At 42.9% G+C, this 19,928-nt stretch overlaps 1 protein-coding gene across 4 annotated transcripts in view; it reads left to right on the plus strand.

Moving 5' to 3' along the window:
* Window positions 1–19,928, plus strand: part of LOC112249411 (AT-rich interactive domain-containing protein 3A) — a 141,066-nt gene that overhangs the window by 21,968 nt on the left and 99,170 nt on the right. For 2 of the 4 annotated variants that reach the window (XM_042320216.1, XM_042320215.1), the window contains one exon: window positions 3,522–3,605. The exons of the other annotated variants lie outside the window; for them this stretch is intronic. In XM_042320216.1, coding sequence (XP_042176150.1) covers window positions 3,522–3,605 — 84 coding nt within the window. The remainder of the gene's footprint in view (window positions 1–3,521; window positions 3,606–19,928) is intronic. 4 annotated transcript variants of the gene reach the window in all.

The raw sequence follows: 19,928 nt of genomic DNA on the forward strand, positions 1-19,928 counted from the left end.
TGATTTTCCCATGATGTCAAGCAAAGAAGCACCGAGTTTGAAAGTAGGCCTTGAAATACATCCACAGGTACACCTCCAATTGACTCAAAAGTTGTCAATTAGCCTATCAGAAGCTATCAGAAGCTTCTTAAGCCATGACATCATGTTTAAAGGCACAGTCAACTTAGTGTAAGTAAACTTCTGACCCACTGGAATTGTGATACAGTGAATTATAAGTGAAATAATCTGTCTGTAAACAAATGTTGTAAAAAGGTATTGTGTCATGCACGAAGTAGATGTCCTAACCGACTTGCCAAAACTATAGTTTGTTAACAAGAAATTAGTGGAGTGGTTGAAAAATGACTCCAACCTAAGTGTATGTAAACTTTCGACTTCAACTGTACATAATTTTACATTTGTACTGTTCATTTTTATGAGAGAGAGAGAGAGAACAGAGTGTGTGCTACCAACAATGTGCTACCATCCCGGTGCAAATAAAGATCCCTTTCAATGAGCTCAGGATGGTCTCTCTCTTCCTGTCATGTGTCTGTTATCACTCCTCCTTCCTGTTGCTGAGACATCTAACATCATCCACATTGAATGGTTTCGCATCAACTTGCTACACTCTTTACATTCATGAACTAGCTCCATGCTAGACTCTTTACATTCATGAACTAGCTCCATGCTACACTCTTTACATTCATGAACTAGCTCCATGCTACACTCTTTACATTCATGAACTAGCTCCATGCTAGACTCTTTACATTCATGAACTAGCTCCATGCTACATTTTACATTCATGAACTAGCTCCATGCTAGAATCTTTACATTCATGAACTAGCTCCATGCTACACTCTTTACATTCATGAACTAGCTCCATGCTAGACTCTTTACATTCATGAACTAGCTCCATGCTACACTCTTTACATTCATGAACTAGCTCCATGCTACACTCTTTACATTCATGAACTAGCTCCATGCTACACTCTTTACATTCATGAACTAGCTCCATGCTACACTCTTCAGATTCATGAACTAGCTCCATGCTACACTCTTCAGATTCATGAACTAGCTCCATGCTACACTCTTTACATTCATTTAGCATCTTAATCCCCCTCGGGGTATGTTTGTGGTGTGTATTGCATATTACATATTTAAATGTATTTTGGAATGATACACTTTGTAGAAAGACAATTTCATCAGAGTAAAATTACGTTTTTGTTTTTGTTCATGTTTATGTTGAATGATCTTACCCAAATAGACTCCATTTTGTTTTATCATAATTGTCTGTTTGTGCGGAATGTGGTAAACTTTTCTCAGCAGCCTATACATTTTAATTTCCCTTCCCTTTATATTAAAGTGGGCTGTTCCTATTAGATCCATGGTGGGGACTAAATGTTTGTGGTCAATGTGTGGCCAGGTTGTAGCCAGGTTGTGGTCAGGTTGTGGTCAGGTTGTGGTCAGGTTGTGGCCAGGTTGTGGTCAGGGTGTGGTCAGTGTGTGGTCAGGTTGTGGTCAGTGTGTGGTCAGGTTGTGGTCAGTGTGTGGTCAGTGTGTGGTCAGTGTGTGGTCAGTGTGTGGTCAGGGTGTGGTCAGTGTGTGGTCAGGTCAGGTGTGGTCAGTGTGTGGTCAGGTGTGGTCAGTCAGGTTGTCAGGTGTGGTCAGTGTTGTGGTCAGGTTGTGGTCAGGTGTGTCAGGTTGTGGTCAGTGTGTGGTCAGGTTGTGTCAGGTTGTGGTCAGGTTGTGGTCAGGTTGTGGTCAGTGTGTGGTCAGTGTGGTCAGGTGTGTGGTCAGTGTGTGGTCAGTGTGGTCAGGTCAGTGTGTGGTCAGGGGTCAGGTTGTGGTCAGTGTGTGGTCAGGGTGTGGTCAGTGTGTGGTCAGGTTGTGGTCAGTGTGTGGTCAGGTTGTGGTCAGTGTGTCAGGTTGTGGTCAGTGTGTGTAGTCAGGTTGTGGTCAGGTGTGGTCAGGTTGTAGTCAGGTTGTGGTCAGTGTGTGGTCAGTGTCAGGTAGTCAGGTTGTGGTCAGTGTGTGGTCAGGTGGTGTGGTCAGTGTGTGGTCAGGTTCAGTGGTCAGTGTGTGGTGTGTGTCAGTGTGGTCAGGTCAGGTTGTGGTCAGGTTGTGGTCAGTGTGTGGTCAGTGTGTGGTCAGGGTGTGGTCAGGTTCAGTGGTCAGGTTGTGGTCAGTGTGTGTAGTCAGGGTGTAGTCAGGTTGTGGTCAGGTGTGGTCAGGTTGTGGTCAGTGTGTGGTCAGTGTGTGGTCAGAGTGTGGTCAGTGTGTGGTCAGGTTGTGGTCAGTGTGTGGTCAGGGTATGGTCAGTGTGTGGTCAGGTTGTGGTCAGTGTGTGGTCAGGTGTGTAGTCAGGTTGTGGTCAGTGTGTAGTCAGGTTGTGGTCAGGTGTGTCAGTGTGTCAGGTTGTGGTCAGGTTGTGGTCAGGGTGTGGTCAGTGTGTCAGGGTGTGGTCAGTGTGTGGTCAGTGTGGTCAGTGTGTGGTCAGTGTGTGTAGTCAGGTCAGTGGTCAGGTGTGGTCAGTGTGGTCAGTCAGGGTCAGTGTGTGGTCAGGTTGTGGTCAGGTTGTGTGGTCAGTGTGTGGTCAGGTTGTGGTCAGTGTGTGGTCAGTGTGTGGTCAGGTGTAGGTGTGGTCAGTGTGTGGTCAGGTGTGGTCAGGTCAGTGTGTGGTACAGTGTGTAGTCAGGTTGTGGTCAGTGTGTAGTCAGGTTGTGGTCAGTGTGTCAGGTTGTGGTCAGTGTGTGGTCAGGTTGTGGTCAGGGTGTGGTCAGGTTGTGGTCAGTGTGTGTCAGTCAGGTTGTGGGTCAGTGTGTGGTCAGTGTGTGGTCAGTGTGTGGTCAGTGTGGTCAGGTTGTGGTCAGTGTGTAGTCAGGTTGTGGTCAGTGTGTGTGGTCAGTGGTCAGTGGTCAGTGTAGTCAGGTTGTGGTCAGTGTGGTCAGTGTGTGGTCAGGTTGTGGTCAGTGTGTGGTCAGTGTGTGGTCAGTGTGTGGTCAGGTTGTGGTCAGGTGTGTAGTCAGGTTGTGGTCAGTGTTGTGGTCAGTGTGTGGTCAGGTTGTGGTCAGTGTTGTGTAGTCAGGTTGTGGTCAGGGTCAGGGTGTGGTCAGGGTGGTCAGGTCAGTGTGTGTAGTCAGGTTGTGGTCAGGGTGGTCAGGGTGTCAGGGTGTGGTCAGGTGTAGTCAGGTTGTGGTCAGTGTGTGGTCAGGTTGTGGTCAGGTTGTGGTCAGGGTGTGGTCAGTGTGTGGTCAGGTTGTGGTCAGGGTGTGGTCAGTGTGTGGTCAGTGTGGTCAGGTCAGTGTGTAGTCAGGTTGTGGTCAGGTTGTGGTCAGTGTGTGGTCAGGTTGTGGTCAGTGTGTGGTCAGGTTGTGGTCAGTGTGTAGTCAGGTTGTGGTCAGTGTGTGGTCAGTGTGTGGTCAGTGTGTGGTCAGGTTGTAGTCAGTGTGTGGTCAGTGTGTGGTCAGGTTGTGGTCAGGTTGTTTGTTTTCCTTCTCCTCCACTGAAGAGATCATCATCTGTTTCATCCTTTAAAATGTGTTCAGTCAGGACAAAGCAGTTCGCCAGAGAGGAAGCTGGGAAATTCAAGTGTCGGTATCGGTGGCGGCTCCTCGTCGCTGATTCAGGAGGTCAGTAACCCTACACCCACACCCCATCGCCACACCCCACCCAACCCCACCCGGACTATTTGCATTGTGTCCCCTCTCTACTGTATATAGCCTCTTTACTGTATATAGCCTCTACTGTATATAGCCTCTCTACTGTATATAGCCTTTCTACTGTATATAGCCTCTTTACTGTATATTGCCTCTTTACTGTATATAGCCTCTACTGTACATAACCTCTCTACTGTATATAGCCTCTCTACTGTATATAGCATCTACTGTATATAGCCTCTCTACTGTATATAGCCTCTCTACTGTATATAGCCTCTACTGTATATAACCTCTCTACTGTATATAGCCTCTTTACTGTATATAGCCTCTCTACTGTATATAGCCTCTTTACTGTATATAGCCTCTTTACTGTATATAGCCTCTCTACTGTATATAGCCTCTCTACTGTATATCGCCTCTCTACTGTATATAGCCCCTTTACTGTATATAGCCTCCCTACTGTATATAGCCTCTCTACTGTATATAGCCTCTACTGTATATAGCCTCTACTGTATATAACCTCCCTACTGTATATAGCCTCTCTACTGTATGTAGCCTATCTACTGTATATAGCCTCTACTGTATATAACCTCTCTACTGTATATAGCATCTCTACTGTATATAGCCTCTCTACTGTATATAGCCTCTACTTTTATAGCCTCTCTATTGTTATAACCTCTCTACTGTATATAGCCTCTACTTTTATAGCCTCTCTACTGTATATAACCTCTCTACTGTATATAACCTCTCTACTGTATATAGCATCTCTACTGTATATAGCCTTTCCACTGAATATAGCCTCTCTACTGTATATAGCCTTTCTACTGTATATAACCTCTCTACTGTATATAGCATCTCTACTGTATATAGCCTCTCTACTGTATATAGCCTCTCTACTGTATATAGCCTCTCCACTGTATATAGCCTCTCTACTGTATATAGCCTCTCTATTGTATATAACCTCTCTACTGTATATAGCATCTCTACTGTATATAGCATCTCTACTGTATATAGCATCTCTACTGTATATAGCCTTTCCACTGAATATAGCCTCTCTACTGTATATAGCCTCTCTACTGTATATAACCTCTCTACTGTATATAGCATCTCTACTGTATATAGCATCTCTACTGTATATAGCCTTTCCACTGAATATAGCCTCTCTACTGTATATAGCATCTCTACTGTATATAGCCTATCTACTGTATATAGCCTGTCTTTTTACTGTTGTTTTATTTCTTTACCCACCTATTGTTCACCTAATACCTATTTTGCACTATTGGTTAGAGCCTGTAAGTAAGCATTTCACTGTGAGGTCTACTACACCTGTTGTATTCAGCATTTCACTGTAAGGTCTACTACACCTGTTGTATTCAGCATTTCACTGTAAGGTCTACTACACCTGTTGTATTCAGCATTTCACTGTAAGGTCTACTACACCTGTTGTATTCAGCATTTCACTGTGAGGTCTACTACACCTGTTGTATTCAGCATTTCACTGTGAGGTCTACTACACCTGTTGTATTCAGCATTTCACTGTGAGGTCTACTACACCTGTTGTATTCAGCATTTCACTGTGAGGTCTACTACACCTGTTGTATTCAGCATTTCACTGTAAGGTCTACTACACCTGTTGTATTCAGCATTTCACTGTGAGGTCTACTACACCTGTTGTATTCAGCATTTCACTGGCACCGGTACAGAGTCAATGTGGAGGCTATATACAAGGGGTACCGGTACAGAGTCAATGTGGAGGCTATATACAGGGGGTACCAGTACAGAGTCAATGTGGAGGCTATATACAGGGGGTACCGGTACAGAGTCAATGTGGAGGCTATATACAGGGGGTTACGGTACAGAGTCAATGTGGAGGCTATACACAGGGGGTACCGGTACAGAGTCAATGTGGAGGCTATATACAGGCTGTACCGGTACAGAGTCAATGTGGAGGCTATATACAGGGGGCACCAGTACAGAGTCAATGTGGAGGCTATATACAGGGGGCACAGTGAGTTAACTGCCTTGTTCAGGGGAACAGTGGGTTAACTGCCTTGTTCAGGGTACAGTGGGTTAACTGCCTTGTTCAGGGGAACAGTGGGTTAACTGCCTTGTTCAGGGGAACAGTGGGTTAACTGCCTTGCTCTGGGGAACAGTGGGTTAACTGCCTTGTTCAGGGGAACAGTGGGTTAACTGCCTTGCTCTGGGGAACAGTGGGTTAACTGCCTTGCTCTGGGGAACAGTGGGTTAACTGCCTTGCTCTGGGGAACAGTGGGTTAACTGCCTTGCTCTGGGGAACAGTGGGTTAACTGCCTTGCTCTGGGGAACAGTGGCTTAACTGCCTTGTTCAGGGGAACAGTGGGTTAACTGCCTTGCTCTGGGGAACAGTGGGTTAACTGCCTTGTTCAGGGGAACAGTGGCTTAACTGCCTTGTTCAGGGGAACAGTGGGTTAACTGCCTCACTCTGGGGAACAGTGGGTTAACTGCCTTGCTCTGGGGAACAGTGGGTTAACTGCCTCACTCTGGGGTAGAATGACACATTTGTACCTTGGCAGCTCGGGGATTTGATCCATAAACCGTTCGGTTACTGGCCCAACTCTACTTCCCGCCAGGCTACCTGCCGCCCATATTTTAAATATACCTTCTGGTCAAATTAATTATTAGATCAACCCCCCCCCCACACACACACACATTCGACAGGCAGACAACTTCCTGGTCGACACATCTAGGGTTTAAAAACACTCTTCTAGGTTGTAAAATAAGGCAGTTAAGCTGTCCCAAATGGCACCTTGTTCCCTATGGAGCCCTATAGGCTCTGGTCTAAAGTAGTGCACTATATAGGGAATAGGGCTCTGGTCTGAAGTAGTCCACTATATAGGGAATAGGGCCCTGGTCTAAAGTAGTGTACTATATAGGGAATAGGGCTCTGGTCGAAAGTAGTGCACTATATAGGGAATAGGGCTCTGGTCTAAAGTAGTGCACTATATAGGGAATAGGGCCCTGGTCTAAAGTAGTGCACTATATAGGGAATAGGGCTCTGGTCTAAAGTAGTGCACTATATAGGGAATAGGGCTCTGGTCTAAAGTAGTGCACTATATAGGGAATAGGGCCCTGGTCTAAAGTAGTGCACTATATAGGGAATAGGGCTCTGGTCTATAGTAGTGCACTATATAGGGAATGTACCAAAGCTTGGGCCAGGTTAAGTAACTACAGCTGTTTCTGTACCAAGGAAACCAAGGCAAGACAGTGATGTTGTTATGATACATAGTGTTTCCAGATCTGTTGTCGTTCTGATGGATGCCCTCCCCCACGTTCAACTTTATCAGCTCATTCAACAAACCGTGAAGGTGCCTGCTAAATCCTACATAAACCATGAATAGTGTGGGTGTGTGTGTGTGTGTGTGTGTGGGTGTGTGTGTGTGTGTGTGTGTGTGTGTGTGTGTGTGTGTGTGTGTGTGTGTGTGTGTGTGTGTGTGTGTGTGTGTGTGTGTGTGTAGGCTAGGTCATGACATAAACCGTGTATAGGTTGTAGATAACAAGTGACTCATGTCTCCATATTGACGTCAGTGATTGGTGTTGATGGGTAAAGTTTCATCATTTGAACCTGTGAAGCACATTGCATTGCATTCTAGGTCTGAAATGTGCTGCATAAATAAAGGCTGGATTTGATTTGAATACAAAACATTTGATCCCCCCAACACCCTCTTGCATCAGTTGGAAGCTCTGGTGGCTCATCATAAAATAATAAAACGACTATTTGCATTGTGAGCCCCCCCCCCCCCCTCTTTTATTATGCTGCTGCTACTCTCTGTTCATCATATATGCATAGTCACTTTAACTGTACATTCATGTACGTACTACCTCAATTGGCCCGACCAACCTGTGCTCCCACACATTGGCTAACCGGGCTATCTGCATCGTGTCCCATCACCCACAACCCCTCATTTTACTCTACTGCTACTCTCTGTTTATCATATATGCATCGTCACTTTAACTATATCTACATGTACATACAACCTCAATCAGTCTGACTAACCTGACTAACTGTCTGTATATAGCCTCTCTACTGTATATAACCTCTTTACTGTATATAGCCTCTCTACTGTATATAACCTCTCTACTGTATATAGTCCCTCTACTGTATATAGCCTCTCTACTGTATATAGCCTCTCTACTGTATATGGCCTCTACTCTATATAGCCTCTCTACTGTATATGGCCTCTACTCTATATAACCTCTCTACTGTATATAGCCTCTACTGTACATAGCCTCTACTGTACATAGCCTCTCTACTGTATATGGCCTCTACTCTATATAACCTCTCTACTGTATATAGTCTCTCTACTGTATATAGTCTCTCTACTGTATATAGTCTCTCTACTGTATATAGCCTCTCTACTGTATATAGTCTCTTTACTGTATATAGCCTCTACTGTATATAGCCTCTCTACTGTATATAGCCTCTCTACTGTATATAGCCTCTCTACTGTACATAGCCTCTCTACTGAATATAGTCTCTCTACTGTATATAGCCTTTCTTCTGTATATAGCCTCTACTGTATATAGTCTCTCTACTGTATATAGCCTCTCTACTGTATATAGTCTCTCTACTGTATAAAGCCTCTCTACTGTATAAAGCCTCTCTACTGTATATAGTCTCTCTACTGTATATAGCCTCTCTACTGTATATAGCCTCTCTACTGTATATAGCCTCTCTACTCTACTGTATATATAGTCTCTCTACTGTATATAGCCTCTACTGTATATAGCTGTATATAGCCTCTCTACTGTATATAGCCTCTCTACTGTATATAGTCTCTCTACTGAATATAGTCTCTCTATAGCCTCTCTGTATATAGCTGTACTGTATATAGCCTCTCTACTGTATATAGCCTCTCTACTGTATATAGCTCTACTGTATATAGTCTCTCTACTGTATATAGCCTCTACTGTATATAGCCTCTCTACTGTATATAGCTCTCTACTGTATATAGCCTTTCTACTGTCTCTACTGTATATAGTCTCTCTACTGTATATAGTCCTCTCTACTGTATATAGCCTCTCTCTACTGTATATAGCCTCTCTGTATATAGCCTACTGTATATAGTCTCTCTACTGTATATAGCCTCTCTACTGTATATAGCCTCTCTACTGAATATAGTCTCTCTACTGTATATAGCCTCTTCTGTATATAGCTCTACTGTATATAGTCTCTCTACTGTATATAGCCTCTCTACTGTATATAGCCTCTCTGTATATAGCCTCTCTACTGTATATAGTCTCTCTACTGTATATAGCTCTCTACTGTATAAAGCCTCTCTACTGTATATAGCCTCTCTGTATATAGTCTCTCTACTGTATAAAGCTGTATATAGCCTCTCTACTGTATATAGTCTCTCTACTGTATATAGCCTCTGTACTGTACATAACTGTATATAGCCTCTCTACTGTATATAGTCTCTCTACTGTATATAGCCTCTCTACTGTACTGTATATACTGTACATAGCCTCTCTACTGTACTGTATATAGCCTCTCTACTGTATATAGCCTCTCCTGTATATAGCCTCTCTACTGTATATAGTCTCTCTACTGTATATAGTCTCTCTACTGTATATGGCCTCTCTACTGTCTTTTTACTGTTGTTTAATTTCTTTACCCACCTATTGTTCACCTAACACATTTTTTGCACCATTGGTTAGAGCCTGTAAGTAAGCGTTTCACTGTTGTATTCAGCGCACGTGACAAATAAAGTTTGATTTGATTTGAAGACCTAGTGGCTAGGACTCCTCTGTAGCCAATCTTCAGTTACAGCCCCACTAAAACTCCTTAGCGATCTTTATCAGCCCATGGCACGAGACCATTCTCCCTAAATAAAGACTAATGACGATTTCTTTCCCTTATCAATTGAATTCATAGCCTATCAGCACTCTTTCCTGACAAATGTCCGGTTGGCCGTAGTAGGAGCCACACTCGCTGGGAGGAGAGGATAACGAATTATTCAGACTGCCTCACATGGGGGATGAAAAATCTATATTTGCCCCTATGGAAGAAAAAAGCAGAGGCCAATGGAAGCCGATATCATTCTGGAGGGAAGGAGGGAGTCAGCACTTAAGACAATGGTCAACAGTGGTCCTGTCTTAAAACAATGGTCAACAGTGGTCCTGTCTTAAAACAATGGTCAACAGTGGTCTTGTCTTAAAACAATGGTCAACAGTGGTCTTGTCTTTAAAAAATGGTCAACAGTGGTCTTGTCTTAAAACAATGGTCAACAGTGGTCTTGTCTTAAATGGTCAACAGTGGTCTTGTCTTAAAACAATGGTCAACAGTGGTCTTGTCTTAAAAACATGGTCAACAGTGGTCCTGTCTTTAAAAAATGTTCAACAGTGGTCTTGTCTTTAAACAATGGTCAACAGTAGTCTTTTCTTCAAACAATGGTCAACAGTGGTCTTGTCTTAAAACAATGGTCAACAGTGGTCTTGTCTTAAAATAATGGTCAACAGTGGTCTTGTTTTTAGCAACAAGCAGACCCAAGTGGCCCAGGAAAGGGGGTCGGACTCACTCACTCTCTCTCTCTCTCTAACTAATAAATATTTATAACAGATAACTAAGGAAATGAGGCTCCTCATGGTCCTCCGACCGGCTGCACAGTTCAGTGACCAGAACTATTCGCATAGCACCTTCACATCTAGATCTTTACGTGTGATCCCCACTAGTGGGGCGGCAGGGTAGCCTAGTGGTTAGAGCGTTGGACTAGTACCCGGAAGGTTGCAAGTTCAAATCCCTGAGCTGACAAGGTTTCCTGTCATTCTGCCCCTGAACAGGCAGAACCCACTATTCCTAGGGCGTCATTGAAAATAAGAATTTGTTCTTAACTGACTTTCCTAGTTAAATAAATAAACTAGTGTAGGCTAGGATTGATTTCAATTCCTTTGACTGAGCAGAAGCATTCATTAATACATCACGCCCATTCCTGTAGTAAATGAATGATGATTTTGTCATTGTTAAATGATAGACACATATTGTCCTTGCTGCCCACCCCAAGTTTGTGTGTTTAAGAATGCCAGCCTGGCAAATAGGAATCTGATGAATGGGTACTGTGAAGTCTTAACAGGAGCTTGCTTGACACTCTGTTTCTGTTTGGGACTGACCCACATACCCCGGCCCTGTGTTAGGACACTACTTACTGCTCTGATTACTGCTCCCGGGCTGTGTCCCAAACGGCTCTCTATTCACTATACTGTAGAGTACACTCCTTTTGATCAGGGCCCATAAGGCTGTGGTCTAAAGTAGTGTAGCGAATAGGGTGCCATGTGGGACACAGAACCTGGATTCCTCAGTTGGTCAGAGATCACTAAGGGATCACACTAACCCTCATATGATTTGAATGAGGTGAAAATAAATGAGTGGTCGGCTGTGTAGGCTGATATGGCCTCAGGGCAGCTTGGCAGTTTGTTAATAGTATTAATCCTACAGCCTGTAAAATCCCATAATGATGTGATGTTCCTGGTGACACTGCCTGCCACACTACTAGCCACACTGCTAAGCTAGGCTAGCGTCAGGTGATACTGCTAACCACACTGCTAGCCACACTGCTAGGTGAGGCTAAGACTAGCGTCAGGTGATACTGCTAGCCACACTGCTAAGCGAGATTAAGACTAGCGTCAGGTGATACTGCTAGCCACACTGCTAGGCGAGGCTAAGACTAGCGTCAGGTGATATTATTGTGATCCTGGTGGCACAATATCAAAAGTCTGACTGCATGGAGATGCTTGGGAATATGGTCAATACAGGGGACCATGTTGTGGGTGTTTCAGGGGAAAGGGGTATATTTGACCTCCATCATCTAGGGCGTGACAATGGTTAATAAAATCTCTCCATTTCTACCCATTTTTTTACGAGGTCTTGTAGGCCTTCTCATACAGCTGCAACTGTAAATGCATTTGTAAATCAAGACCTTTCTTGAGTTGGGCTCTGGGATGGTGCATCTGTTGAGAATGTGAGCCTATGGTTGTGTGGGGGGAAGGGTTGAGTGTGTGTGGGTGTATGTGTGTATCCCACAACTGTTGCGAAGGAGTAAAAGATGTTAGGGACAATAGAGGATGATCCACAGCTATATATAATACAAATCGAGGTGATGGAAAGGCATTTGGCAGTTGATCTACTTCAATTCGGTAAATGGCACTGTGTGCTCTTTTCGAAGGATGGATCCCAGTCTGTTCAGGGCTATGGGATACGGGGGGGTCGGGGGTGGTCTGTCGGGCATTGGGATGACAACCCAACTCGGGATGAGGAGGGCTTGTAGCGGGTGGAATAGTAAGGACCAATTGGAGGTTTACTTAGTAGCAATGCAAATATCATGGTACATCTATATATAAACTCTATAATATATATTGTTTACAGGAAACCCATTCTACAATTTTAGATGAAGTTTTGTGGAAAAAGAACTGGAGGGGAGAAATATACTTCTCCCATGGGCAAAGAAATTCAAAAGGGGTGATGGTTTTAATTAACAGTCATTTTGATCCAAATGTGCAAATTGTCCAAACAAATCCTCAAGGTAGATGGATAATTTTAAAGATCATTAAGGCAGATGGATTATTTTGAATATGCTATTGGACAATAAACAGATATGGCTTATTAACCTATACGGTCCAAATAATGATGATCCAAGCTTCTTTTAAAATATATCTAAGAATCTATCAACTCTACAAGCAGCACTAGACTCTAGTATTATGGTGGGAGATTTTAATATGGTCTTAAGTACCTCTATGGACCGGAAAGGAAATCACACTACAAACTATCACCCTCAGGCACCTAAGGAAACCTTTTTTGATATACTCAGAGGACTGTTATTAGCATGTTTTAACCACTCCTATATAAACGGTAGATTATCAGACACGCAACAAGAAGGTCTGATATCATTATTACTGAAACAGGATCCAAGTGGTAAATATAAAGATCCAGTCCATTTTAAAAATTGGAGACCTCTTACCACTTCAGTGTTGTGATGCAAAAATCCTAGCAAAATGCTTGGAGCATAGAATTAAAAAGGTATTGACAGATATTATTCATCCTAATCAGAAAGGTTTTTTTACATGGTTGATACATTGGAGATAATATAAGACAAGTACTGGAAACAATAGAATACTATGAAATATCGGGGACACCAGGCCTGGTTTTCATAGCTGATTTTGAAAAGGCTTTTGATAAAGTACGACTGGAGTTTATATATAAATGCCTAGAATATTTCAATTTTTGGGAATCTCTTATAAAATGGTTTAAAGTTATGTATAGTAGCCCTGTATAATAGTAAATAACAGCTACATCTCAGAAAGATTTAAACTCAATAGAGGAGTAAAACAAGGTTGTCCACTATCGGCATATCTATTTATTATTGCCATCGAAATGTTAGCTGCTAAGATTAGATCCAACAATAATATTAAGGGATTAGAAATCTGTGGCTTAAAAACTAAGGTGTCATTGTACGCTGATGTTTCATGTTTTCTTTTAATACCACAATTAGAATCTCTCCACGGCCTCTTAGAGGATCTAGAAACTTTTGCTATTCTCTCTGGATTAAAAGCAAATGACCAAATATTCCGTATTGGATCACAAAAAAAAAATGCACATTTTACATTACCATATAGTTTACCAATAAAATGGTCTGATGGAGATGTGGACATACTAGGTATACAAATCCCAAAAGAAAGAAATGATCTCACTCCAATACATTTTTATAGAAAGTTAGCAAAAATAGATAAGATCTTGTTACCATGGAAAGAAAAATACCTGTCTCTTTGTGGAAAAATCACCCTGATTAACTCTTGAGTCATATCACAGTTTACCTATTTGCTTATGGTTTTGCCTACACCTAGTGACCTGCTTTTTCAATTATATGAACATAAAATATTATATTTTATTTGGAACGGAAAGCCAGATAAAATTAAAAGGGCCTATTTGTATAACGAATATGAATTCGGTGGGCAGAAATGATTAAATATTAAAGCATTAGACCTCTCACTAAAGGCATCAGTCATACAAAAGTTATATTTAAATCCAAACTGGTTCTCTAGTAAATTGGTAGGAATGTCTCATCCTATGTTCAAGAATGGCCTTTTTCCCTTTATTCAGATTACACCTGCCCACTTTCAGTTGTTTGAAAAGGAAATCATCTCCAAAATATCTTTATTTTTTAAACAAGCCTTAGAAAGTTGGTTGCAATTTCAGTTTAATCCACCTGAAAGGATGGAACAAATAGTACAACAAATATTGTGGTTAAATTCAAATATACTAATTAGTTTTAAAAAATGTAATTTTCGATGAAATTTTAAAAAATGTATAATTTTTGTGAATGACATCATAAATAGGACTGATGGAGTTTTGTCACACATGCAGCTAACACAGACATATGGAAATGTCTGCTCTACCCAACATTACAACCAACTAATTGCAGCATCACCACAAAATGGAAGAGGCAACTAGAAGGGGGGACAAGTAAGGAACTTGTATGTCGGCCCTGTATTAAAGAACATAAATGGTTAAAGAAAAGTGTGATAAATAAAAACATTCACCAATTTCATTTAAGGACCAAAAACTGACAGCTGTGCCCTATAAATTGCAAAATAGTTGTGAAGAGATTTTTGATGTACCCGTTCCATGGCACATGGTTGATGAATTGATACGCAAAACAGCGCCGGATTCAAAACTTCAACTTTTTCCATTTATATTACTATACAAAATTCTTGCAACCAATAGAATGTTAAATATATGGGGGTACAATCTTCCCAGCTCTGCAGATTCTGCTGTGAGGAGGCAGAGTCATTAGATCATTTATTTTGGTGTTGTCCACATGGAGCTCGTTTTTGGTCACAGGTCCAGGAATGGCTGAAGAATTGCAACATTTGCCTAGAACTAACACTACAGATAGCAATAATGGGTGATTTGAAAAGCCATAGTCAATCAATCAATAATATAATAATGATATTACCAAAAATGTTTAAATTACAATCTGTAGAAGCTATGAGCATAGAAAGGTTCAGTACGTTTGTGAAGCATCACAGCACAGTTGAAAAATATATTGCAAATGGAAATCCAAAATGGATGGTGTTAAGAGATAGATGGGAGGGGTTGAATGGAGCTGAAGGGACTGAATGGTGTTAAGAGATAGATGGGAGGGGTTGAATGGAGCTGAAGGGACTGGTACTGCTGCCCCTCTCACATCTATAGAACTACTGCTGCCCCTCTCACATCTATACAGGTACTGCTGCCCCTCTCACATCTATAAAACTACTGCTGCCCCTCTCACATCTATACAGGTACTGCTGCCCCTCTCACATCTATAGAACTACTGCTGCCCCTCTCACATCTATACAGGTACTGCTGCCCCTCTCACATCTATACAGGTACTGCTGCCCCTCTCACATCTATACAGGTACTGCTGGCCCTCTCACATCTATACAGGTACTGCTGCCCCTCTCACATCTATACAGGTACTGCTGCCCCTCACATCTATAGAACTACTGCTGCCCCTCACATCTATAGAACTACTGCTGCCCCTCTCACATATATAGAACTACTGCTGCCCCTCTCACATCTATACAGGTACTGCTGCCCCTCTCACATCTATACATGTACTACTGCCCCTCTCACATCTATACAGGTACTGCTGCCCCTCTCACATCTACACAGGTACTGCTGCCACTCTCACATCTATACATGTACTGCTGTCCCTCTCACATCTATACAGGTACTGCTACCCCTCTCACATCTATACAAGTACTGCTGCCCCTCTCACATCTATACAGGTACTGCTGCCCCTCTAACATCTATACAGGTACTGCTGCCCCTCTCACATCTACACAGGTACTGCTGCCACTCTCACATCTATACATGTACTGCTGTCCCTCTCACATCTATAGAACTACTGCTGCCCCTCTCACATCTATAGAACTACTAAGGTACTGCTGCCCCTCACATCTATACAGGTACTGCTGCCCCTCTCACATCTATACAGGTACTGCTGCCCCTCTCACATCTTTACAGGTACTGCTGCCCCTCTCACATCTATACAGGTACTGCTGCCCCTCTCACATCTATACAGGTACTGCTGCCCCTCTCACATCTATACAGGTACTGCTGCCCCTCTCACATCTATACAGGTCACATCTACTGCTGCCCCTCTCACATCTATCTACAGGTACTGCTGCCCCTCTCACATCTATACAGGTACTGCTGCCCCTCTCACATCTACACAGGTACTGCTGCCACTCTCACATCTATACATGTACTGCTGTCCCTCTCACATCTATAGAACTACTGCTGCCCCTATCACATCTATAGAACTACTGCTGCCCCTCTCACATCTATAGAACTACTGCTGCCACTCTCACATCTATAGAACTACTGCTGCCCCTATCACATCTATAGAACTACTGCTGCCCCTCTCACATCTATAGAACTACTGCTGCCACTCTCACATCTATAGAACTACTGCTGCCACTCTCACATCTATAGAACTACTGCTGCCCCTATCACATCTATAGAACTACTGCTGCCCCTCTCACATCTATAGAACTACTGCTGCCACTCTCACATCTATACAGATACTGCTGCCCCTATCACATCTATATAACTACTGCTGCCCCTCTCACATCTATAGAACTACTGCTGCCACTCTCACATCTATACAGGTACTGCTGCCCCTATCACATCTATAGAACTACTGCTGCCCCTCTCACATCTATAGAACTACTGCTGCCACTCTCACATCTATACAACTACTGCTGCCCCTATCACATCTATAGAACTACTGCTGCCCCTCTCACATCTATAGAACTACTGCTGCCCCCATCTATAGAACTACATCTATCTATACAACTACTGCTGCCCCTCTCACATCTATAGAACTACTGCTGCCCCTCTCACATCTATAGAACTACTGCTGCCCCTCTCACATCTATAGAACTACTGCTGCCCCTATCACATCTCTACTGCTGCCCCTCTCATCTATAGAACTACTGCTGCCCCTCTCACATCTATACAGGTACTGCTGCCCCTCACATCTACATCTATCTAGAACTACTGCTGCCCCTCTCACATCTATAGAACTACTGCTGCCCCTCTCACATCTATAGAACTACTGCTGCCCCTCTCACATCTATACAGGTACTGCTGCCCCTCTCACATCTATAGAACTACTGCCCCTCTCACATCTATACTAGGTACTGCTGCCCCCCTCTCACATCTATAGAACTACTGCTGCCCCTCTCACATCTATAGAACTACTGCTGCCCCTCTCACATATATAGAACTACTGCTGCCCCTCTCACATCTATAGAACAGGCCCCTCTCACTGAACTACTGCCCCCTCTCACATCTATAGAACTACTGCTGCCCCTCTCACATCTATAGAACTACTGCTGCCCCTCTCACATCTATAGAACTACTGCTGCCCCTCTCACATCTATACAGGTACTGCTGCCCCTCTCACATCTATAGAACTACTGCCCCTCTCACATCTATACAGGTACTGCTGCCCCTCTCACATCTATATAACTACTGCTGCCCCTCTCACATCTATACAGGTACTGCTGCCCCTCTCACATCTATATAACTACTGCTGCCCCTCTCACATCTATACAGGTACTGCTGCCCCTCTCACATCTATACAGGTACTGCTGCCCCTCTCACATCTTTACAGGTACTGCTGCCCCTCTCACATCTTTACAGGTACTGCTGCCCCTCTCACATCTATGCAGGTACTGCTGCCCCTCTCACATCTATAGAACTACTGCTGCCCCTCTCACATTTATATAAATACTGCTGCCCCTCTCACATCTATAGAACTGCAGCTGCCCCTCTCACATCTATACAGACCTGCTGCCCCTCTCACATCTATAGAACTACTGCTGCCCCTCTCACATCTATATAAATACTGCTGCCCCTCTCACATCTATACAGGTACTGCTGCCCCTCTCACATCTATACAGGTGCTGCTGCCCTCTCACATCTATACAGGTACTGCTGCCCCTCTCACATCTATACAGGTACTGCTGCCCCTCTCACATCTATACAACTGCTGCTGCCCCTCTCACATCTATATAAATACTGCTGCCCCTCTCACATCTATACAACTGCTGCTGCCCCTCTCACATCTATAGAACTACTGCTGCCCCTCTCACATCTATACAGGTACTGCTGCCCCTCTCACATCTATACAGGTGCTGCTGCCCCTCTCACATCTATACAGGTACTGCTGCCCCTCTCACATCTATACAGGTACTGCTGCCCCTCTCACATCTATACAGGTACTGCTGCCCCTCTTCCTCCTATAATTTGGTCACCATTCATTCCGAGGTTCTGAGACCCTAGAATTGTGTTTAGTGGGAAACAAATTTCCACTCAAGGTACAGCTCTCATACAGTATGTGACCGTATAGGACTTTTCATGTTTGATGTCTGACCTTCCCCTTTGTTTAGACATTGTTAGATATTGTCTGTGATGCCGGGAACAACTAATGGTGTAGCCAGGTCAGTGATATGCTGCCATTTAGGTCTGCTCCCATATGGCCCGGTTTACCTCCATCCATACATTCATCTATTCGACAAATGAAGTTATGGTCTCATTAACATCTACGCCATCAGAGTAACCTATTTTCTAAATGATTCGGCTTCTATTGGCTTATTGACCTGATGATTGAATTATTAGACATATTCTTCACTGGTTATTAACTAACTATAACTAAGTAATTTAGTTACTTATCCATTTGTCTATAGTCTAGACTCCCAACTGTAAATTTACAGTGTAAATATTGTGTAAAGGTAATTCCCTTATTTAGGCAGTCAACAGGCAGTTAACCAGTTCCCCGGTAGGCCATTATTGTAAATTAGATTTTGGTCTTAACTGACTTGCCTAGTTAAATAACGGTTAAATATAAAAAATATAAAATTAAAATAAAACAGGCACAAACAAAACTGAATGTAGAATGAATTTAACCATAAAAAAGTGTTAAAAGAAAACCTTTGACAGTAACCAGTCTGATGTAATAACACAGCCACAGTAACCAGTCTGATGTAATAACACAGCCACAGTAACCAGTCTGATGTAATAACACAGCCACAGTAACCAGTCTGATGTAATAACACAGCCACAGTAACCAGTCTGATGTAATAACACAGCCACAGTAACCAGTCTGATGTAATAACACAGCCACAGTAACCAGTCTGATGTCATAACACAGCCACAGTAACCAGTCTGATGTAATAACACAGCACACCACTACATAACACAGCACAACACACCACTACATAACACAGCACAGTAACCAGTCTGATGTCATAACACTAGCACACACCACTACATAACACAGCACAACAACACTACACTACACTACACTACATAACATAGCACAACACACCACTACATAACACAGCACAACACACCACTACATAACACTACACTACACTACACTACACTACATAACACAGCACAACACAACATAACACAGCACAACACACCACTACATAACACAACACAACACTACATAACACAACACAACACACCACTACATAACACAACACACACACTACATAACACAACACAACACAACACAACATAACACAACACATAACATAACATAACACTACATAACACAACATAACACAACACAGCACAGCACAGCACACTACATAACATAACACAACACTACATAACACACATAACATAACACAACACTACAACACAGCACAACACAACACTAACACACTACACACAACACACCACATAACACAACACAACACTACACAACACACACACAACACAACACAACACAACACACACAACAGCACATACACACAACACAACACAACACAACACAACACTACATAACACAACACAACACTACACACACTACACACAGCACATAACACAGCACAACACACCACACATAACACAACACCAACACAGCACAACACAACACAACACAACACAACACAACACAACACAACACAACACAACACAACACAACACACACACACACACACAACACTACACTACACTACACAACACAACACAACACAACACAACACTACACTAACTACACACACTACACACACACTACACACAGCACAACACAACACAACACAACACAACACAACACTACACAACACTACACAACACAACACAACACAACACAACACAACACAACACTACACAACACAACACAACACAACACTACACAACACAACACAACACAACACAACACAACACAACACAACACACCACATACATAACACAGCACA

This window comes from Oncorhynchus tshawytscha, linkage group LG04 (genome assembly GCF_018296145.1).
Source record: "Oncorhynchus tshawytscha isolate Ot180627B linkage group LG04, Otsh_v2.0, whole genome shotgun sequence".
Taxonomy (NCBI): Eukaryota; Metazoa; Chordata; class Actinopteri; order Salmoniformes; family Salmonidae; genus Oncorhynchus; species Oncorhynchus tshawytscha.